The following is a 23,180-nucleotide window of genomic DNA, read 5'->3' as shown; positions in this document are numbered from 1 at the left end:
TCCGCGGCATGAGGGATCCTCCCAGACCAGGGCTCGAACCCGTGTCCCCTGCATTAGCAGACAGACTCCCAACCACTGCGCCACCAGGGAAGCCCCTAACTCTGTCCACTCTTGCTGTTCTTTTAGGACTGTCACCTCCTTGGGCTGAGGCCTCAATCTTGGCGACGGACTTCTTTCCCTTTCCCCCGCGAAAGGACCCGTGACGTCAGGTTGGGGAAGTCCTCCCCAAGTACCGAGAATTTCTGAGTGGTTGCCTGCCTTCCACGCCTTTCCAGTACCGGGGCCCTGGAGACAGCCTAGCAAGGCCCCTGCTTCCCACCGTGGGGACGGCGGTGATGGCATTCCGCCGACACCACTCCCGCCCCAGCGCAGGGTCCTCGCTCTTCAGGACTGTGATGAGGTTGGTTGTCACTCCTTTATTGGACAGAAACCCTCCGGAAATAAGAGCTGAGCCCCATTCCTCTCTCTTCCACCTCCCCTCCTCCTCCAGGGAGAGTCAGTGGGCGACAGGCAGTCCTGGGTGCCGCTGCTGGTGGGCACAGCCTGGCTGTGCCGAGGGCCCAGGCTTGCGGTCTGAGTCCATTGGTGTCTCCGCAGCCCAGGGAAGAGCCTGAGCAGAGACTGTGGACTGAGTTCACAAAGCGAGGGGTGATGACAGGAGGTGCACGTCGAGGGGCCGCGTTCTCCTGAAGCACTAGAGCTAGAACTGCTGAATGGCGAGCACGGATCAAAGGGAAGGGATCCTAAAGACGGGCCGGGCCAGACCCACTGCCCTGGGTTATGTCCCATGTGCGGGGTGGATTGCAGAGGAGGACGGGCCTGCTCAAGCTTGCGGAGGGAGCCCGGGGCACAGCAGCTCCTAAGAGAGCCCTGGCCGGGTGATGCTTTCACGGGTGCCGACAGGTCAAGCCCTCCCGGTTCTGCAGGAACCTCAGTCTGGGGAGTTGGCAGAACCCAGGGAAGGACAGGAAGAGGAAGCAGGGAACTTAACCTCGGGGCCTGCGCCACCCTCACCCTGGGCTCCGGAAGGGTGCTTCCCACTCCACTTACGATCCTATTCTCTCTTCGATGTCGTAGAAGTCAGACACTTTCTGGTCAGTATTGACCGTGACGGTCCGGTAATCAACCTCGGGCTCCTTTTCATCTGCAGGGTGGGGGTTGGGGTGAGTGTGAGCCATCAGACCCCTCACTCATCCCCCTCCACCCCTCGAGTCTTCCCGAGGACGGGGGCCAGCACTCACCATCATCTGACACCTCCACTTCATCCTTCGGCTCTAGGGGGAGAGAGGGCGCGGGCGATTAGTAATGAAGGCCCACCGAGAGCAAAGCATGCCGGGGGCCCTGTCAGACTTCAGCCTCCCCTGGCACAAGACCACCAAGCCCAGAGCTCTGGGCACCACCAGGGGGTCAGTGGGTCCACGCTGCAACAGGGCCACGTACCCACCGGCAGGCGCTGGCCTCCTCACCCCACCCAGCCCCTCCTCTGCCAGCTCTCCCCTCCATCCACTCCCCTCTAGCCTTGAGGTCCCCTAGACATGCCCTTCTTCATATTTTTTCTAGTCTCTCTGACTTTCAGAACCTACACATAACTACGACAGTCCCTTTCTGCTACGGCTCAAAAGTCGGCAGCTTATAATTGCTACTAGTGTCAAATCCATTTATCCATTTGCTGAGAACTTTTTCTGGAATTCCAGCTAGGTACCAGTTATTTTGCCAGTGATCATGGGTGTACAAAACAAAATACAGATGGCATGATCTCTCCTCCTTTCTTGGAGCTTATATATAATTTCGTTGGAGAGGCAAAACCACATATCCTTGAAATATCCATTACGAGTGTTATGTAATCAAGCACATGATATCGCAGTACAAACTGAGTAGACAATGGAGGAAGGTGACACAAGTGGGGCAAGTATAAAGTCAGAGCAATTAGTCTAGGAAGAAGGAGCCCTTGAGTTGCGTCTTAAAGGAAATGATGGAACACAGCGAGGAGGTGGGTGACGTCATGCAGGAAGCCAGCGGGTGTTTACGGGTATGGCAAGGAGGGACGGGAGCAGCCCACCGTGGCCGTTCACACAGATGTTTCAGTAGTGGGTGGGGGGTCGTGAGGGGACAGGCTGGTGGCCAGAGGAACACACCCACTTCAGGAGTCCAGGCTTTCCTTTGCTTTGGCATAATTAGTCCCTAAAGAGCCACTGTGGCTTCTTGACCTTCGCCAAGTGCCTTTCCCTTCCTGGACCTCAGTTTCCTCATCTGTAAAAGGAAAGCACTGTATTTCTGGGTGGTTTCTCGGGTCCTTGGCTAGCCCTGGATGCCACGCTTTGTGACGTGCTAGGTGCTGCTCAGCCACGATGTGGGCTGTGTCCCGTCTGACAGCGGGAACCAAGGGAGGCTTCCTGAAGAGGTAGAAAGACCTGAGGGAGCCAGAGAGGGAGGCCAAGGATTTCTCAAGTGTGTGTGTGTGTGTGTGTGTGTGTGTGTGTGTGTGTGTGTGTGTGTGAACAACTGGGGGAAAGGGTGTGATTTGCTGAAGCTCCCAGCAGAGCAAGACTGAGGACAGGAAAGGGACGGCAGATGGAAGGAAGGTCAGAGCAGACGGGGCGGAGGGGTTGGTCAGACACTGCCCAGCAAGGATGGCTTGTGTGGGGGCGGGCCCAGCTCTGTGTGCTTCGCAAGTGGAATGCTGGCGATGAAGGTGTGGGTCGGGGACCAGGTGCAGCTTGAAACTGTAGACAGTGAGCCTCTCTGTTAGGCTGAGGGCAGAACAAATTACTGAAACCTAAGCAGGCAACCTGAGAGAAGTCACACAGTTCCCATGCAAGATGAGTACCCCTTGCTGGAAAAGAATTTTGAGAGAGTTTATAAGCATGTGACCGGGAACAAGAGAGGCTATGATTTGTTTAGAGTTCTTAAAATGCTGTTGATGAAGTTTAGTTTTAAAAAACCAACACAAGTGGGATAGGGAGGAATATTTGTCACAGAAAGGACAATGCCATGGAAAAATAAAAAAGGATAAGATCGTTGGGGACTCTCAGATTAGTGGTGGGGTTCACAGATACTGTTGGGATGCGAGTATAACTGGTCGAGTCTTCTAAATCACAGATTTGAGAGTTGAGAGTGACACTGTCAAATTCATGGATGACCAAAATGTACTTGAGAGCAACACACCTGGAAGGTAGTAATGGAGTCATGTGTTCAGGGAGAATTGAATCATTCAGACTTTCAGCATGACAAACCCTAGGGTATCTAGTTAGAACCAAAAGCAGGAGCCCTGTTCCTTAACCAACTGCTCTGGCCAACAGAATGCTGTCATTGGGGACGTGTGCACCGGCCGCCAACAGGTATTATTACTTTGCCCTTGGTAGGGCCTGGGGTCATGTGATCCTAGAACCCTGGCTGTTGGCACTGAGAAAGTCTCAGTGGAGCTGGAGGAGGTATGGGCCATGGAAAGGAAGAGCTGCCATGTGAAGACAATCAGAGAAGATTAGGCCTCTCTGGTTGGGAAAGAAGCCTAAAGCAGACATGATAAAAAACAAAAAAATCACAATAGCCAAGGGTGAGATTAGGCTTACGAACTTTCACCAACTAATGAATACCATAACGTGGGAGAACAATTTAGCGCTATACCTCACATAGGAGGAAGGCTGTAGGCACCTGGAAATCACATCTCAAGAGCCACCGTAAGAACGATAAATAGGTTCAAGAGATGTTTAGGTTAGTTCAACAATGGTATTTCAAACAGGGCTTTAAGGAAAGCAAGAGATTCAAGTCCATTCAACAATCATTAACTGAGCACTTGTGGATGCCAGTCACTGGATGGGGCCTTAGAGACAAAATATTAATGATAATAACCACATTTAGTGTCAGGGAGGCCCCATCGTCCTGATCCGTGGTGCCCTCGCTGAGACAGTGGTTTGACCTGTCCTGACCTTTTTGTCCCCATGCCACAGATCCTGGTGTAGAATGAGCAGCAGGATGAGAGAGTACAGAGAGACAGGCTTTCCTGGCCTGGAATCTCTAGGAGGAACTGTCTGTCCTCTCCTCGTGAAGGAGCCGCAGCAGGGCTGTGAGCCCATGAGGGGCTTTCCAATGACCTGTTTCCCGGAGGCATCTTCCAGGTGGCCCTGAAAGGGCATGCAGTTCTAGAACTGGCCTCTCCCCATCTCTCTGACACCAGTTAGAAATGGAGCTAGCCTTCTTGCCCTCGTCTCAAATACCACACCTACCCTCACCTCCTGCCTCTCTCCTTAGCAGTCAAGATGCAGAGTGCTTTCCTGGTACCATGGCTGTGGGGTCCAGCTCAATCTCAGGGAACCCAGGCCCCCGCCTCTGGCTCACTGTCACACAGCAACCATTCCTCTGTGTGGAACTCGGACCAAGGCTCCAGGCTGAGACATTTCCCTTCCTCCTTTTCCTTCTCGTCCTGTCTCCACTCTATTTGGCAGGGAAATGGCCATGAGAAGAGGAACCCCAGAGGTGTGGGGGAAAGACCACAATTCAATTAGCCAAGCTCTCTGAGCATAAAGGGGTAGTAATGAGAGAGGTGGCCACGTGGTGTCCATCTTTCCGTTCAGGAAGGAGCTAAATTGCAGTAGAAGGGACTTTAACGAAATACTTTTATAAAAATCCACTCAGAAAGAGCTGTGAGATCCAAGAGTTAAGTGGAAGAACTATTTGGAAGATGGTTCCGAGATATTTCTGCAGGCAGATGACACCATCCCCCTGGAGTGGTGTTTCAGGGAGGACCGGCTGAGCACTCTGGCCCTCACGTGGCACGTGTCTAGCCGGCTCCCTGGACAGAGCGGTCCCTTCGCACGCCGGAGGGCTGCTGGGCGCCCAGTTGGCACTAGAGGGCGCCCGCGTCCCGGGGAGGGCAGCCGCGGCAGCTCAGATTGAGCGGTTGATCTCCGCAGCTTCTCTAGGGGCTCTGCATCTCTACCCTACTCTGCAAGCAGCCTCTATCACAGCTGTTTGCTAACAACTATGTAGACTAGAACAAATTAGGATTAGGAGCAAGGACGGAGCGGATTTCATAGTTAGAGCTGAGTATGGTGGGAGTGGAGATCCAGACCTGGTTGGGATGTGAGAGAGCGGCTGCGTTGGGTGGGAGAGGGAAGGGGAGGTGCTCGTTTACTCAGGTTTGGGAAGACGAGGAGGGGAGCTGTCAGGTTAGGGGTCCTAGTCTGAGGGGGCGGGGGGCTCTGGCATAAGGAGGCCACAGAGCTGGGTGGAGACCTACATGCTAGGCTGTGTCCTCCACCGTATCCCTAGCGCCCCGGCAGCACCTGGAACACAGGAGGGGCACCGGACACACTGAGTGAGTGAATGCAGAGTGAGGGCGGGGATGGAACTGAGAGGTCCGGATGAAGCCAAAAACTGAAGTTGCTGAGGCAGAGGCTGGAGGGGCTGTGGTAGCGGTGGGGAAGGTGAGAGCCAACATTAGCTGTGCTTAGCGGGGGGATGGTTAATTGGCACTGCCTTTTTATGACCACCAGACCCCACGGGCTCACAGAAATGATCTACTAAAATCACATCCCTCTTCTACACATGTGCACACACACACACACGCACCCTCCACTTCTCTGAGAGCCATTGCACTTTTAAAGAAGAGAGAGATGGGGCTTCCCTGGTGGCACAGTGGTTAAGAACCCGCCTGCTAACACAGGGGACACAGGTTTGAGCCCTGGTCCGGGAAGATTCCACATGCCGCGGAGCAACTAAGCCCATGGGCCACAACTACTGAAGTCCGCACTCTTAGAGCCCGTGCTCCGCAACAAGAGAAGCCACCGCAATGAGAAGCCCTTGCACGGCAACCAAGAGCAGCCCCCGCTCACCACAACTAGAGAAAGCCCGCGTGCAACAATGAAGACCCAATGCAGCCAAAAATAAAAATAAATAAAATAAATAAATTTATAAAAAAAAAAAAAAAAAAAAAGAGGAGAGAGATGATCAACCCAGGCTATAACTGACAGGCTTCTGAGCCGTCCACACAGAGCTTCACTTGGAAGCCACACCCCCCTACCCTCACCCTCCCATCCCCCCCTTCATCCTCTGCCCCTCAGAGGATGCTCTGTGCTGTTCTGCCCCTTCCCACCCCCTGACCAGGGACAAGCCAGCTGGACCTGGGGGTGGGAGCATCTTCCAGCCTGGAAGCCCTGGGTAGCCTGGACCCCTCCTCTGGATTGCAGGCAATTTCAACATTTCCCTTTGTCTGCTCCCAGCCAGGATGGGCCCCAGGAAGAGAATCTGAGGACCACAGAAGGTGGTTCAGCTGGCCTCAGGCAAGAAGGGAAAGGCCACCTGCCTGGAGCCAAGTGGTCCCAGCCCCTCCTCCCCATAGACCGTCCTCACAGCCCTGGAAGCTGCTGTCCTGGCCTCCTAAGAGCCACACGCGCAGCTCCTGTGGCCTCTGGTCCTCTGTGTGGGGCTCAACAGGTATTCTACAGTCTCTCCTGGTATATGCCCTAAAAGACCTGGAAGTTTTCCCTTGCAGATAATGCACATCTCACTGCCATGTTACCCCTTTTCTATCACTTTTCTAAGGAGCTGGGAGTCATCTTCTTGGACAAAGTAATATGCTAAAAACATGCAGACTGGCTGCCTCTCCTGGCCCGCCCACTCTAACCAGTCTGCTCCCCGTTCTGCTCATGTCAAAGGGCGGCCGATGGCAGTTTTGTTACTCTTTCTCCCGGAGACATTTGTGAGCGGCTAGTGGGCAGGAGCCCCATGAAACTGCAAAGAGGTCTGGCAGGGCTCTCTCGGGCCGGGCTCCACGATCCACGCCGCCACAGCACACTGTGGCTCTCAGAGAGACCTGCCCTCTGGGGATCTCTAGGCCTCACTGGGCAAAGGCCCCCAAGACAGGGCTGCACAGGCAAAATTGTAAATTTGGTGTGTTTCCCACTGGCAACCTCCAAACTTTCTTTCTGGAGCCCTCATTTAATTTGAAAGTAAAGTTTAATATCTGTTTTATGCCTAAATTTTGAAACTAAAGAGGGGTATCAAACTGTAATGACAGTTTCCATACGTCTGATGCCTCTGGCTATATGGTGATTTCAGGACCTGCGCCCTGTCCAGCTCCTGGTCCTTTAGTCTTCTCTCTATCTCACATCTTACAGCTCTCTTTTCTCCTAGAAGTCTTTCACTTGTTTTCCCTCCACCTTCCTCCCTGCCCCCAGCCTTGCCTCCATCTTAAATTCACAGCACTCGTTTTCTTCTCTTCACGTGAAACTTCTTGAAGTAACATTCCATACTCCTGGCCTCTCCTTCTTCCATTTATTCCTTAGCCCCAGGCCAACCATTTTCCACCCTGTGGAAACACTATGGACTTTGCTCTCAAAGATCACAGCTTATCAAAGGGCTGAATCCAAAGATCTTCTTGCATCCTCATCTCTTTCCTCTTTGCCACTCGCTGCTTCCATGTTTCTGCAACACAGCTCCAGCCTCCCCTTGGTTCTCTCCCCTCTCAGTCCTTTCTCCTGATCATGCAGGCTCCTTCATTTCTGTATCAGTGTAGACTTTCTTTACCCCCCTCTCCGTGCCCATGGCTTCAATTACCAATTAAATAGTGAAGACCCCCCTCCAAACCTGTAGCTCGAGCTTAAACCTTTCTCCTGAGCTCTGGATTCAACCATCCAACAGTCTGAAGACCCCTCCCCATGGATATCCCTCAGACACCTCAACTCAACAGGACTGAAACCAGAACTTCCACCTTCTCTGAACTCCCTGCTATCTAACCTCCAAGTCACTGGGAGGCAGCCTGGCCTCCTCCATTAGTTTAACCAACGGAGCTCAGGCTCAGGCTCAGACAGCTCTGAGTTCAAGCTTCAACACACCATTTCCAAGCTCTGTGACCTTGGGCAAGTAGCTTCACCCCTCTAAACCTCAGTTCCCCTATCTGTAAAGTGGGGGTAATAACAGTATCTACTTCGTTGAGTTAGATGCGTGACATAATGCACGTAAAGTGCTTAACGTATGGTTAGCATACAGCAAGTGTTTAATATATGTTAGCCACCATGAATCATAATAATCAACCTCTAAATGGCTCTTGAACTTGTCTTTAGTTGCCCAAGCTGGGACCTGGGAGTAATCTTAGACTCTTCTAACTTTTCCCTTGAATTCTCTGCCCCAAAAGTCATCAGGAATGGTCAATTCCACCTCCTAAGGAGCCCTTATTATACCTCTCTCGGACTACACCACAGAGGCTCAACCGGTATTTCACTGACTCCAATCTCACCCCCCTAGTCCACTCCAGTGCTTCTCGAACTTTCAAGTGTATATGAATCCATGGCGGGGTGAGGGTGGATAATGTTAAAATGAAGGTTCAGGAGGGACTAGGGAAGTGGGGGGCAGAGAGTCTGCATTTCTAACAAGCTCCCAGGATCCCAAGACTAGTGGTCCAGACCACCCCTTGAGTTGCAAAGGTCTATTCTTCCTCTAACTCTCTTTCTAAAAAAACAGATCTAATTGCATCAAGCCCCTGCCTGAAAACCTCTGATGAACTCACAATTTTACCCACACTGTCCTTTTTGTGTTGCTTCCTCCTGTTCTATCTCACACAGCATGTGCCCTGGCCACACACAAGAGTCTCAAAATGCCATGCATTTCTACCACTTTGTACCTTTGCTCACGCTGTTTCCTGTTGCGAGGAATGCCTCTCCCAATCTGCCCTACCTCTTGGAATCCTATTCCTTTTTCCAAGACTCAGCATAAGTATTACGTCTAGGAAGTCTTTCCCAACCTTTATGGCAAAATTATTCATGCTTTCTGCTGTGTCTCCGCAATTTGTTTATACTGGTCTAATAGGATGCAGCCCATCTCATTATAGTTAACTGTCCTCCTTGTTAGATTTTATGCTCCCAATCTTATCGGTCTTCCCTGACACTGAGTTCACCCTCAAATATGAGTGCAAGAGAGGAGGGAGCTGGATGAGTGGGTAGGGCAAGACGTTGAAACTGTAGGTCTACCTGAGCTCCCGCTTTCCAGGACTGTGCTCCTGATTAGCACACCATCGCCCCTGGTGGGAGTGTACCAGAACTGGTGGTTCAATATTTTTTGAAGGATCATCGGTACCTCTTTTAGAATATAGATCAGCATCCCAACACTGGAAATCAAGATCCCAAAAGACTCTGCCAGTCATCAGTGATGTCTTGTCAGTTCCCTTGTACCCGTCTCAGTTCAGGCTTCTACACACACAAGGTAAGTCATGCACATTTATCTCAAGCCAGTGATGAAAGGAAGGCAGCCTACCCTCAGGTTTCTCTCCCACCACTGTGAGTTCAGACTCCTGGCTCGGCTCACTGGTTCCATAGACGTTGATCGCGCGCACACGGAATTTATACTCTCGGTCAGGCAGCAGGTCCTGGATGTTGAAAGAGGTGCTGCGGCATGTGGCTAGTTCCTTCCACTTCTTGTCTGCCGAGTCCCAGATCTCGACGCTGTAGGACTGTACAGCGCTGCCCCCGTCGTACGAGGAGCCGTACCAGGACAGGGTCAGCGAGGAGCTCCGAATGTCAGAGGCACAAGGCGTGCCGGCCGGGGGGTCCGGCTTGTCTGCGGAGACAGAAGCACAACATCACCCAACTCTGCAGGACTGCAGGGAGAGAAGTTCTTTAATTTGCTCTGTCATGAGGGAGAAGCCTGGAGAACAGGAGCTGCGATCCCTGGTCCTGGCTCTCCTTCCCTCATCCACACGGTCACACCTATGTACACACCTGCCTATATGGAAAGCCCCGCAAATACCGATTTATTTGCTCAGAAAAAAACCTCTTTTTTGGCTAGTTTCCAGTCTACACGTCATGGTTTCCTGTGCTTTGCCCAAGTCATAAACATATTTCTCAGTGTAAACAGACCTAGGAAGCTGCCCAGGAGGCGTGGACTGCTTCCCATCAAAAATATGCTTTGAGAGGAGTTCAATGTGTGTGTGTGTGTGTGTGTGTCTCCTTCAGGCCTGAGGTCAGTGACCTGTGACATAACCAGGGGTCAGTCTCCACTTTCTCTGGGACCTGGGAAACACCTGCCCCGCTGAGAGTCAGTACAGCACAGTGAGATCTGAAGTCACACACTGGGTTTGAATACAGCTCTGTCTTCATTCATTACTTGCTAAGCTCTCTGTGCCACAGTTTCCTCCTCTGTAAAATGTGCATGATCATAGCACTGGATCACAAGGTTGTTGTGAGATGTTCTTAGAAAAGCGTCTTGTTTGAGTAGCCTTTACTGTCATCATTATTGCAGAAGTTTATTTCTAACTTTATAATATATAAAAAATTACTCCTACCCTCTCTCTGTCATCCTCCTAGGACTGCTATAAAATGAGATAGAGAATTTCAAAGCGAACCACAGTAGCAAATCACAATCATCCCTGACTGAGGGCCAGAAAATGAGCTGAGGACACAAACTAGGAGAGGCCCATTTGGCTGGCTGCCTTCCCATTCAGACCAGTAATGCTAAGAACCAGTAACACTGCCAACTTCAAGGCAAATCACGGTAGTCAGTGTGTTCATTAATGAGGTTCTTTAGTTTTGCTGATTTTTGGCAGGTGCTCATCTGAACAGAATTCTATTTTTCAGATTTAGCCTCTGTAGGTGGTTGGTTTAGTTACAGATACCAGTGTTCACTAAGCCTTCATCCCCTCCAAGACAATCTGAGTCCTAGAGCTCCCCAAACTAGCAATTAAAAGCCATGTTTTATGCTCTGTGAATTTATAAGCTATGTGAATTCCAGCTAATTCCTTAACTTCCAGGACAAGTTTGTCTTTTTCATTTGGAAAATGGGGTTAATATATATCTACCTCTTCGGGGTTTTGCAAGCATCAAATAAGCAAACCCAGGTAAAGTACTTGATTCCTACTCTCCTACCCCTCAGCAAGGTAGGAAGGCCAAAGAAAATCCCTGCAAATGACTTAAGAATATTGAGAAGAAAAAGAACATTCTGCCTGTGTGTGTGTGTCCATGTATACATATACAAACACATACACATAAATATGCATACACATACACCTATACATACATACATATACACACACAAACACATACATATATACCTATACACACATCCACATCCACATATACATATACACATACATATTCATTTTCTCCCCTCCCACAAGCCCTGCTGCTTCTACATCCAGCCAAGAACGCACTGCCCGGAAGCCAACCATACCCTGCCACCCCAGCCTGGGTTGACTCGCCCTGGAATGACTCTGGGACTGTGACAGCCACTCCCCACCGGTGGCAGTCACTCTGGAGGCCTCCTATGATGGAACCACTTTCACTGGTTGTTCAGTATGTTCTGTTAGAAAAACTGTTTGCTCTGAAAGATATATTGGTCTTTTTAGAAATATCTCTGGTGTTGGCTAAGATGTTTATTACTCTAGACTCTCTTACAGGCAAGTGGTTCAAGTCCTCTCAAGACCCAGCTAAGGAAGTAAAAAGGCCTAAAGAAAGATGAAAGACAGACTCCCTGCCTCCCTCCCTCAAAGGAAATGCCTGGAAAACTTCTGACTGGACACGTTTAATGTCCTGTAGTTTGAGATGACGAATACAGATACACTCCACTGACTGATATTCTCCCCTCCTGCTTTGGTCAAGAAAAGAAAACTCTGAGAAATGGGTATTTTGGAAAAGGTACTATTAATCCCCTACCCTGTTCCAAATTTAGTCTCTTAGCTAAAAGAGAGAGAACTGACACAGGATATATGTCACTGCCTGCAGCATGAGAGAAGATGTGAAGTTTGGGGAGGGTGGCTTTAATTCAAAGTGAAACCTCAATGCTTTCAAGGAATTTGATGCCATATTAAGGAGTTCGGAACAGATGCAAGTCTGAAGTCATAGGAGATTAGGAGTCCCCACCCGCGTGCCTGCCCTTGGAGCCACGGGCTGAGCCTGATGCTTTCTGTACTTTCCAACCTACGGAGCTCCACATGGAGGCTGGATGAGCTGGGGACGAAAACCCTCAGGACAGAACAGACGTCCTCAGAACAGCCTGTTCTCCAGGCCAAAGAAACAGACGCACTCAGTCTGGGAGGGAGGCCTGGGCATGGCCTGGCAAAGGCCAGGCGGGCTCAGTGTCTGGGGCCCCGAGCCCCATGCTTCCTTGGAATTCTTTCATGGCTCCCTGGAGACTTGACTAGCAGAATGGGAAATGCTGAGTCTAAAGGAAGGGGCTCCGATGGCACCAGTTCCAGGATTTTCTCTTCAGCAAATGTTCTCACTCCTGGGAAAACGGAGGATCTCATCTCTGCTGCTTCTCTGGAGCAACTGCGCTGGCAGCCTCTGCGTGCCTGTGTGTCTGAAGATGGTCTGTGACTGCGCCTAACCCCACCTGGGCCTCCCTTCACTCGCACCTCAGCAGCCACCTGCAGCTTTCAGAGAACGGCGGGGCTGCAAGGGCCCCCAGGTTATCTACCTGGGTAATCCGGGCCCTTCGGGATTAGGCAAGGCACTTTGCTTACCAAGAATACCCAGCTGGCCAGTGACAGAGCCAAAAGGAGATTCTAAAAGGTCTCTGAACCCTCACTCCAGGGGCCTGTTATTTTCCCAGCTATCAGGCTGAATAAGATCAAGAATGCATCTTGCTTAAGCCCAAGCCAAGCATTACGATGAGAAATCTCCTGCCCTTAAAAATCATGCAAGTTCCAAGCTCAGATAGTATTGGGGGATTACTGGGTATCTGGGATTCTCTCTGCTTTGTTTCTCTCCTTTAAAGATATGCAGAGTGGCCTGTTTTTCTTGTGTTGGACAAGTCGCATGAAGGACTTCATCTGGGTCCAGCTGTTCTCTCCTGCCCGAGAGGCCCTTCCCTCACCCTTCCGAGGCTGAGGCTGGAGGCCCACTCATGGGCAGAGGCCCTCTGTGCATCACAAATTCTGCACTGCCTTTTAACATATAATAATAATAATAAGCCTTCAAAATAGCTAAACATCACTCATTTAAAGTAACTGAAGGAAAGGCTAATTTTTTTAAATGAATTTATGTATTTATGTTTTTATTTTTGGCTGTGTTGGGTCTTCGTTGCTGTGTGCGGACTTCCCATTGCGGTAGCTTCTCTTGTTGCGGAGCATGGGCTCTAGGCACGTGGGCTTCAGTAGTTGTGGCGTATGGGCTCAGTAGTTGTGGCCCGCGGCCTCTAGAGCACAGGCTCAGTAGTTGTGGCACACGGGCTTAGTTGCTCCGCAGCATGTGGGATCTTCCCGGACCAGGGCTCGAACCTGTGTTCCCTGCGTTGGTAGGTGGGTTCTTAACCACTGCACCACCAGGGAAGCCCAGGGAAAGGCTAATTTTTATCATCATTTAAAAAAATAGGAGTCATAGACTATCTGAAAAGAAAGGGGTACTTTAAAAAACATACAAGAAGAGACGTTTACCGCTGATTAGTAGAAGTTGTGCTAAACTGGCCTTATTTAGCTGGCTTACAAACGGGTGCTTCCAAAGTGCTTGAAACTGTCTGGAGTAGGCCAAACAATTCCTGTTTCATCTCATTTACATTTTACATCTACTTAATCAACCCTGATCAGATAATACACAGATGTCCCTAGAGACATGCAGGTAAACCTGGGCTTAATCCAGATTTACTTTGGACTGATTCTAAATCCACAGGCTCTGAATGAATGTGGATTTGCTGTATCCATCAACGTGAGTCCTCATTTTATTGAGCAATTCTATTCTTAGCTCTCCAAGGGGGAAGCAGACAGAAAGCCCTTCCCCTCCATTCCATTCCCCTCCCAGGACGGCATTTAACATGCTGCTCCTGCCAGCTGGCGGACAGCCACGCCAATGGCCCTGTCAGCACTGGCCGAGGAGAATGAGAAACTCAACCATAAAAGGCCACAACTGCAGCCCGTGTGGTGGTGATGGGGGAGGGGAGCGGGTGGCACCGTGGGGAGCATGGGGGCAGGGGGCACTGGTCGCAGAAAAGCAGTTCCATGGACTTGACCCTAAAGTTCCCCCAGCAGGAGCAGATGAGAGAGAACACCAAGGAAAACTGGAAACCGCTGCCAGCTGACACGTGGGGGCGTGGCACCAAATCAATACTTCAGGTTCCGGTCTAAGTGGAAAGGCGAACTGGATCACTAGCACCAATCCCCCGCCCGCAAAGTGTTCCTGACTCCAGGAGGAGACAATTAAAATAAGCATCCGGAGTCACCACAGAGAGAGCGAGGGGGTCAAGGGTCTCTCCTGTCTTTTATAGATGAGAAACCTGTTCCCTGAGCCTCTGGTCCACTGGCCTTCCCAGAGATAAAACTCCTGACCTAAGGAAACTAAAGAAAGGGGATCAGATCAAAGAACACCAGGTGAAATCCAAAAATGGGTAGAAGACCTAAATAGACATTTCTCCAAAGAAGATGTACAGATTGCCAACACACACATGAAAGGATGCTCAACATCATTAATCATTAGAGAAATGCAAATCAAAACTACAATGAGATATCATCTCACACCGGTCAGAATGGCCATCATCAAAAAATCTAGAAACAATAAATGCTGGAGAGGGTGTGGAGGAAAGGGAACACTCTTGCACTGTTGGTGGGAATGTAAATTGATACAGCCACTATGGAGAACAGTATGGAGGTTCCTTAAAAAACTACAAATAGAACTACCATACGACCCAGCAATCCCACTACTGGGCATATACCCTGAGAAAACCATAGGTCAAAAAGTGTCATGTACCACAATGTTCATTGCAGCTCTATTTACAATAGCCAGGACCTGGAAGCAACCTAAATGTCCATCGACAGATGAATGGATAAAGAAGATGTGGCACATATATACAATGGAATATTACTCAGCCATAAAAAGAAATGAAATGGAGGTATTTGTAATGAGGTGGATGGAGTTAGAGTCTGTCATACAGAGTGAAGTAAGTCAGAAAGAGAAAAACAAATACAGTATGCTAACACATATATACGGAATCTAAGGAAAAAAAAAAAAAAGGCCATGAAGAACCTAGTGGCAAGACGGGAATAAAGACACAGACCTACTAGAGAATGGACTTGAGGATATGGGGAGGGGGTGGGGTGAGATGTGACAGGGTAAGAGAGTGTCATGGACATATATACACTACCAAATGTAAAATAGATAGCTAGTGGGAAGCAGCCACATAGCACAGGGAGATCAGCTCGGTGCTTTGTGACCACCTAGAGGGGTGGGATGGGGAGGGTGGGAGGGAGGGAGATGCAAGAGGGAAGAGAAATGGGAACATATTGTATATGTATAACTGATTCACTTTGTTATAAAGCAGAAGCTAACACACTATTGTAAGGCAATTATACTTCAGTAAAGATGTTTAAAAAAAAAAAAAATCTACAAACAACAAATGCTGGCGAGGGTGTGAAGAAAAGGGACCCCTCTTGCACTGTTGGTGGGAATGTAAATTGATACAGCTACTATGGAGAACAGTATGGAGGTTCCTTAAAAAACTAAAAATAGGGCTTCCCTGGTGGCACAGTGGTTGAGAATCTGCCTGCCAATGAGGGGGACACGGGTTCGAGCCCCGGTCTGGGAAGATCCCACATGCTGCGGAGCGACTAGGCCCGTGAGCCACAATTGCTGAGCCTGCGCGTCTGGAGCCTGTGCTCCGCAACAAGAGAGGCCGCGATAGTGAGAGGCCTGCGCACCGCCATGAAGAGTGGCCCCCACTTGCCGCAACTAGAGAAAGCCCTCGCACAGAAACGAAGACCCAACACAGCCATAAATAAATAAAATTAAAACAAAAAACAAAACTAAAAATAGAACTACCATACGACCCAGCAATCCCACTACTGGGCATATACCCTGAGAAAACCATAATTCAAAAAGAGTCATGTACCACAATGTTCACTGCAGCTCTATTTACAATAGCCAGGACATGGAAGCAACCTAAGTGTCCATTGACAGATGAATGGATAAAGAAGATGTGGCACATATATACAATGGAATATTACTCAGCCATAAAAAGAAATGAAATTGAGTTATTTGTGGTGAGGTGGATGGACCTAGAGTCTGTCATACAGAGTGAAGTAAGTCAGAAAGAGAAAAACAAATATCGTATGCTAACACATATTTATGGAATCTAAAAAAAAAAAAAAAAAGGTCACGCATGAAGAACCTAGAGGCAGGATGGGAATAAAGACACAGACCTACTAGAGAATGGACTTGAGGACACGGGGAGGGGGAAGGGTAAGCTGAGACAAAGTGAGAGAGTGGCATGGACATATATACACTACCAAATGTAAAACCGATGATGGCTAGTGGGAAGCAGCTGCATGGCACAGGGAGATCAGCTCGGTGCTTTGTGACCACCTAGGGGGGTGGGATAGGGAGGGTGGGAGGGAGACGCAAGAGGGAAGAGATCTGGGGACATATGTATATGTATATGTATAGCTGATTCACTTTGTTATACAGCAGAAACTAACACACCATTGTAAAGCAATTATACTCCAATAAAGATGTTAAAAAAAAAAAAAAGAACACCAGGTGAAAGGCTTTCGTGTGCACCACGTATGAAGGCCCACAAGTGCTCTAGGCCCGGCCTGCTATCCATCTGCTGCTCATTCGCTGTCCTGAACGCCTGCCACGTTGGGGGGCAGTGGGCTGAGCATGACGGACAGTGGGAGGCCAGTTAGGAAGCTAGTTTGATATTTCAGGAGAGAGTTGACCAGGGCAGGAAAAACACAGTGATTGAGATGGAGAGGAAAAAGTGACCTTGACAATCAGTCTGGAGACAGACTGTGAACTCAATCCTGGGATGTAGGAGATAAGAAAAAGGGAGTGGATCGGGGATTAGGAGGGCAAGGTGACCTCAGAAGGGTAGTCCCAGAAGACTAATGGGTCCTGGGGGTGAGGCTATAGGGAGTTGAAGATTGTTGCCAGGGAGGTGAAGAAGGAGACTCAGAGGAGAGACTGGCTCTTTCAGAGGGTTTGGTCGTGAAGAGAGAGCAGGAGAAAGATGCTAGGGTGGCCAGAGTGAGATGAGATACTGCAGGAGTTATGCGTGCCTGTGCGCATGGCGAAGATGGGAGAGTCCTGGCAACATTTATGGGAGAAATTGGGGAGAAGTTGAAGAGAATGGGGGTGGGGGGTGTTGGAGCCCTCAAGAGCCTGGGGTCCGGAGCACAGGAGAAAGGTGGGAAACACCCAGAGCCTGGAGGGTGGAGTCAGCACGGGGACAGATAGACACCTGCAGGTGTGGGACCACCAAGCTAAGTAAGTTCATGCCTGATGCCTCCTATTTCTCAGAGAGGCCTGCAGGGTAGGGGGGGTCTTGAGGAATGGCTATCTCAGGGTGTGGGAGAGGGCACTGACCAGCACTGATGCCTTGGCTGAGCCTAGACATTGACAGAGCCCAGCACTGAGGCTGCAGATGGATGTGGTCTCTCTGCCGTGCCCCAAACTCAGGCAGAGCGGCAGTGAAGTTGAAAGGCAGCACTGATTCAAGGTGAGGGTTTGCAAGGGGACTGGCGTTGGGGGCAGGCAGTGGACCAGGGGGAGAAGGGGTCACAGGGGCTAGCTGGAGAGAGCTGGAGTGGTAGAGCTCAGAGTCTGGCTAGAAAGGGAAACCGGGAGGGGATTCGTAGGAAGAGGAAAACGCTGTGTGTGCAAGGTCTGGGATTCTCAACAAGCATGAAGGGCAGCAACAGTGTGAGAGCAGGGAGTGGGAGAGCATGGAGAAACGGAGCCTGTGGGCAGAGGGAACGCGTGCTGAAGGAGTGGCCCCGGGAGATGAGGCCTGGAAGTCCATCATCCCGCCTTCCCTACGCCCCGTCCCCAGACTCACCCACAACGGTGAGGTTGACCTGGGCCTGCCTGCTGCCCAGCCTGTTCTCCACCAGCAGAGTGTAGCAGCCACAGTGCTCCTGGCGTGCAGCCCGGATGGTGAGCTTGCTGCCATTCTCACTGTTCTCCACCTTGATGTGCTCACTCTCCTGGATCTGAGACAGAGAGTGGGGCAGGCACTGGAGACTTGAGCCAGAAAGGAAGGGGGCTCCGGCCCACACTCCTCGCCCCTGGGGATGTGGATACAGCTGCCCGAGCTGCGTGGGGCTGGTCTTGTCTGGACCCTGAGCTTCTCCCTAAGCAGGGAAGACCCCCTAAGGTCTGGACTCTGAGCTTCCCCCTCTCCTGCATCCAGAGCCAAGCTGCCCTGACAGGGTCCAGATCTGGGACAAGCAGGGAGGGTGCTGAGCAGGGTCTGGTGGTCGGGAGTGAGCTGTCACTCTCTGCTCCAGACCGGAAACGGGGTACAGTCCAGCCCCCTCCACTGCTCTGGGGTGGGATGGTGGGAGAACACATTTGATCAAAGTCACTTACAAAGCCCACCCAGTGGGTTCTGACCTCTTCTGTGCTGTCAAATACCATAGTCACCAGCCAGATGTGGCTATTCAAATTTTAGTTGAGTGGCAAATAATCCAAATGTCCATCAATGGATGAACAGATAAACAAAATGTGGTACATCCAGAAAATGGAATATTATTTGGCCATAAAAAAGGAATAAAATATTGGTTCATGGTACATCATGGATGTGCCCTGAAAACATAACGCTAAGTGAAAAAACCCAGACACAAAAGAACACATATTGTATGATTCCATTTATATGAAGTGCCCAGAATAGGCAAATCCAAAGAGACAGAAAGCAGGTTAGAGATTGCCAGGGTCTGGGGGAAGGGGAGAAATGACTACTAATGGGTCTGGGGTTTCTTTTCGAGGTGATAAAAATGTTCTGGTTGCCCAACCTTGTGAATATATGTACACTTTAAAAGGATGAATTTTATGGTGTGTGAATTATATCTCAACAAAGCTGTTATAACAATTTTTAATTAATTGAAGTGTAAAATTCAGTTCCTCAGTTGCACTAGTCACACTTCACGTGTTCAATAGCCACATATGGTTAGTGGCTACTCTACTGGATAACAGACATAGTACAATTACATCACTACAGAATGTTCTGTTGGATGGAGCCGGGACTTGGCTAAATGTCTCTGAAGAGGGTTGAGATTCCATCTTACTTCAGACACCACTAGCCCAGACAAAACCCAAGCAAACATGCTTTGGGATAAGGCCAGCTTCTCTTCTTCATCTTTTGAGTCCAACCCTTCCTTCTTCCCCAGTACTAGCCTCCCACCTCTGGGCCTCAGGACAATTTGAATGGGTTGGAAATAGAGCAACAGAGGGCTCAGAAGAAGTCATCACACCTTCTGTAGAGTTCCTGATCCAGGGCCAGCCTGAGATCTGGGGCCCCTGCTGATCAGGCACATGGGCACACACTACCAACGTGCGATCAGAAAAATGGCCAGGCTCCCCAAGTTTCTCTAAAAGGAACTGGTTGTTTGGAAATTCAAACATTTCCCCGTAGGACTGTTGTTATAAATGGAAGTTAGATTTCTGGGTCAGTAAGCCAAAATTCTGTTTAACGTACAATTTATCTACTCAAATACTCAGGTGCACTTTTATCTCTCCAGCACGTGGTAAGTTTAAGTGGTTGCCACAGATAGGGTTCAGTGAGCTGGCACAGAATCACAGAAAGCTCAAGAGTCTGAGAGGTCATTTAGGTCCCTGGTTCGATTTTCCTGACTCCGAGTAGAATTCTAGACAGAGATACCAAAATCAGGTGAGGGCCATAGGTGGTTTCTGTTTTTTCCCTTCATACTCTTCTCTATCACACAAATTGTCTATAAAACAGGCATTCTTGCTAGATGTAGAAGAAAAGGTCATTAAGAGCTCAGATGTGGTGGGTGGGTGACAGGGGTGTGAGGGGCTCTCCCACTTCTCAGGCCCCTGTGATGAAGAGTGACGCTGCCCTTCGTCACAGCATTTCTCATCCCTTTCGGCCCAGAACTGCTCTGCAACTTGTGCGGGTTGTTCTCGGGCCACTGCCCTCTGTTACTGACCTGCTTTCGGAACTTCATCCAGGTGCAGGTGATGGGCTGGGCGCCGGTCACTTTACCAAACAGCTCCACAGCCTCTCCTGCGCGCACCTTTTGGTCCTCAGGAAACTGGATGATCTGCGGGGGCACGGCTGGGGGAGGACAAGGGAGAGAGTGAGCTCCGAGGAGGAGGGAGCCTCAGACAGTCTAATCTCATTCGACGCTGTCAGCCACATTGGTCTGTTGCTCCTCTCTCACCTTCCGGAACCTTCAGGGTAAGACGGAGCAATGACCACTGCTTCAGACACCTGGGCTGACAGACCTGCTAGGTTTGTTGGTCTCTTGATCCTGATTCCCTCAGAAGTGACCCACACAATTTACAAGGCATGATTCTCCGTTTGTTGGTTGTTCTGGAATTTGTGCCTTACCCTAATTTTTTGAATCTGTGACCTTACTCCTTTATTAATTACAGAGCATCTTGCCTTCTAACCTCCAGGTCACCCTGGCTGACAGGCTCAGTATGGTTCAAATCCTCAAATGTCTTTTCATGGAAAACAGACAGGGCTTCCTATAACAGGGACATACAGAGCAGAGCATGAGAATAGCACAAAGTGGATTATCTCCGTAAGGGGCAGACTGGAGGACACAGAGGTGAGCAGGATTTCACAGAAGGGATGGGAAAGTATCGTGTGATGCTGTCCATACCAGGGAAGCAGGAGAAAACGCAAGTAGTGGAAGAGGGTGGGGGACCAAGGTGAACAGAGACTCTTGGGGAAAATTCAGCCTGAATAATGCACAGCTTGAATCGGGGAGCGGGGTGGGACCACATCCCCAGTGGTCAGTCTAGCAGAGCAAAGGGTAAACCCCTCATGGCAGATGACTCCCTCGCCCACAAATGTTGCTGTGACCAATTACCTGCCTTCGGAGGTGTCTTGGGGGCAGGTTTCTTTTTCACAGTTGCATCACCTGAAACAAAGAAGTTCACAGGTTATTTCCTGTTATTTTTTTTTTACAAGGCTCCTGAATCCTAGGAGGGCATAGTCTTATCCACTGGCCCCTCATCCACATAGAGCCTTCCCTTGAATATGTCTTTCTGGAGACCTTGCAGTCTCACATGGACAACCTCATGAGCGAATGAGTATCACTTCTCAACAGGGCCTCTGGAGGGGTCCCTGGAGCCTCCAGGGAGATAAAAACTCTGAAAAATGCTTAAGCTTCCATTGTCCATTTCAATGACAATAACCCCAAACTCACTAACTCTTCTCTTACCCTAACTTTCAGGAAACTCATAAGGGAAATTATGTCAGATAAACTGACTAAATTTAGTCCTTGGTGTGGATCCAAGGGTCTCAGGCTTCCTTTGGGTCACAGACTGTGGACTGTGGCTTTTATTTTTTTTAATGTTTGTTGAATGGATCAATGAGTGAACAAACAAATGAATGAACCAACCAATGGTCTCCTTCATTCTTACCCCCCCATTCTCCAAATAACGCACATAAGAAAAATGACCCAAACAGACCAGTTTTGCCACACAAACCTATTCATTTGTCTAAATAGCAATATGGTGAATATGTAAAAATATCCTCAGCTATCTTCATAGCTTATTTTCATATTTCTTTCAGGCCTTTGTTCAAAAGTCATCTAACATACTTATCCAAATGAAATGAAAACCTACATGCACACAAACACCTGTATATGAATGTTTGTAGTGGGTTTATTTGTGATTGCCAAAAACTAGAAGTTATCCAAATGTCCTTCAACTGGAGAATGAATGAACTGTGGTACATTCATACAAGGAAATACCACTCATCAATAAAAAGGAACAAACTTCTGATATAAACAACATGAATGAATCTCAATGATTCATCTTTCTCTTCTGCTAAAAGAAGCCAGATTCAAAGGCTGTGTCCTGTATAATTCTATTTGTAGGACATTTTAGAAAAGGCAAAACTGTAGGGACAGAGAAAAGGTGGGTGGGGAGGGGTTGACTACTAAGGGGCATAGGACATATTTTAAGGTGTAGAAACCATATCTTGGTCGTGGTGGTAGTTACAGGACTATACGCATTTGTCAAGAACTGTGCAATAGAATGGGTGAATTTTACTGTATGTAAATTATAATATGAAAAATGGGAAAGAGTTGCTTAACCAATGAGATCCTCCCTAACCACACTATATCAAATAGCTGTGGTTTTATAATAGATTGTCCTTGTTTTTAGGAAATATATACTGAAGTATTGAGGATAGAGGATACCACATGTGCAACTTACTTTCAAACTGTTCATAAAAAATAATGTGTATGTAGGTATGTATGTATACGTGTATATGTGTTTGTGAAGAGGTAGAAGGAAAGAGAGGTTGACAAATAGAGGAAGAGAAGGAGAGAGAACATATGATAAAGCAAAAATGATAAAACATTAATATTTGAAGAATGTGAATGAAGGGTATACAAGAAATATTTGTACTATTTTTGCAACTTTTCCATAGTTCTGAAATTACTTCAAAATAAAAGTTAAACAGAAAGTTAAACAATGTTTTATCCAGCCAACATGATGTAGTTGTTCAAATGAGGGAGAAAGAGAAAGCGGCGTCTGTTGAGGAGATGGCTGGGAGGTGGGACACTGGGTGGACCTGAGGACTCGAGATGATCTGACCTGGAGAGAAGAGCCCCATTGATCAGGAACAGAGTGACTCAGTAGAGAGTCAGGGTGATGTTTGGTGGAGGGTGGCTGAAGCACAGGGCTGGTTTCAGAGAGCAGTGGCATGAAGATGGTGTGACAATTTAAAGAAAATAAAAAATTCAGTTCCTCGGTCACACTAGTCGCATTTCAAGTGCTCATAGCCATGCATGTTTAGTGGCTTCCATATTGTGCAGACAGAGAGCACTGCTATCATTACAGAAAGTTCTATTGGACAGTGCTGGTCTAGAATGTCAAGTTTGAGAGTTAGGTCTCTGTCCTGAGTAACTGGGAGTCCTGACACAAACAGCAGTCCAACTGGGCTAGAGGACTCCTGGAGGTCTTTCCAGTTCCAGGGCACAAGAATATCCAATTAGGAGGCTATTGCCATACTCTTAGGAGAAACACATCAAGGTCCAGCCTTGGCAAAGGCAGCAGAAAAGAAAATACCAATAAGAGATGGAAGAAAAGTTAAAAGAATTTAGGGGCTAAACAAGAGGGAGGAACAAAGATTTCTCAGGGACTTCTTGCTTGAATAAATGGGAAAAATTTTATCGATGGAACGTGGACACTAGGAGTGAAAGACGAGGAGTTTGGCTTGGCTCAAGAAAATGTGGTCGATGAAAGAGTTTAATCTGTGTATTGGCTAGAAGCCCAGGATCAGAATTC

The 23,180-nt window shown here is 48.9% G+C and overlaps 1 protein-coding gene across 5 annotated transcripts in view; it reads right to left on the bottom strand.

The window, feature by feature from the left end:
* Positions 1 to 23,180, bottom strand: part of MYLK (myosin light chain kinase) — a 219,531-nt gene that overhangs the window by 31,136 nt on the left and 165,215 nt on the right. For all 5 annotated transcript variants that reach the window (XM_036851338.1, XM_036851336.1, XM_036851337.1 and 2 more), the window contains 6 exons: positions 20,750 to 20,800; positions 19,859 to 19,986; positions 17,749 to 17,902; positions 9,247 to 9,549; positions 1,242 to 1,274; positions 1,051 to 1,144 (listed from right to left, as the gene is read on the bottom strand). In XM_036851338.1, the coding sequence (XP_036707233.1) occupies positions 1,051 to 1,144; positions 1,242 to 1,274; positions 9,247 to 9,549; positions 17,749 to 17,902; positions 19,859 to 19,986; positions 20,750 to 20,800 (763 nt within the window). The remainder of the gene's footprint in view (positions 1 to 1,050; positions 1,145 to 1,241; positions 1,275 to 9,246; positions 9,550 to 17,748; positions 17,903 to 19,858; positions 19,987 to 20,749; positions 20,801 to 23,180) is intronic.

This window comes from Balaenoptera musculus, chromosome 4 (genome assembly GCF_009873245.2).
Source record: "Balaenoptera musculus isolate JJ_BM4_2016_0621 chromosome 4, mBalMus1.pri.v3, whole genome shotgun sequence".
Lineage (NCBI taxonomy): Eukaryota > Metazoa > Chordata > Mammalia > Artiodactyla > Balaenopteridae > Balaenoptera > Balaenoptera musculus.
The sequence above is the reverse complement of the archived record's forward strand: the minus strand, read 5'-3'. Positions and strand labels throughout refer to the sequence as shown.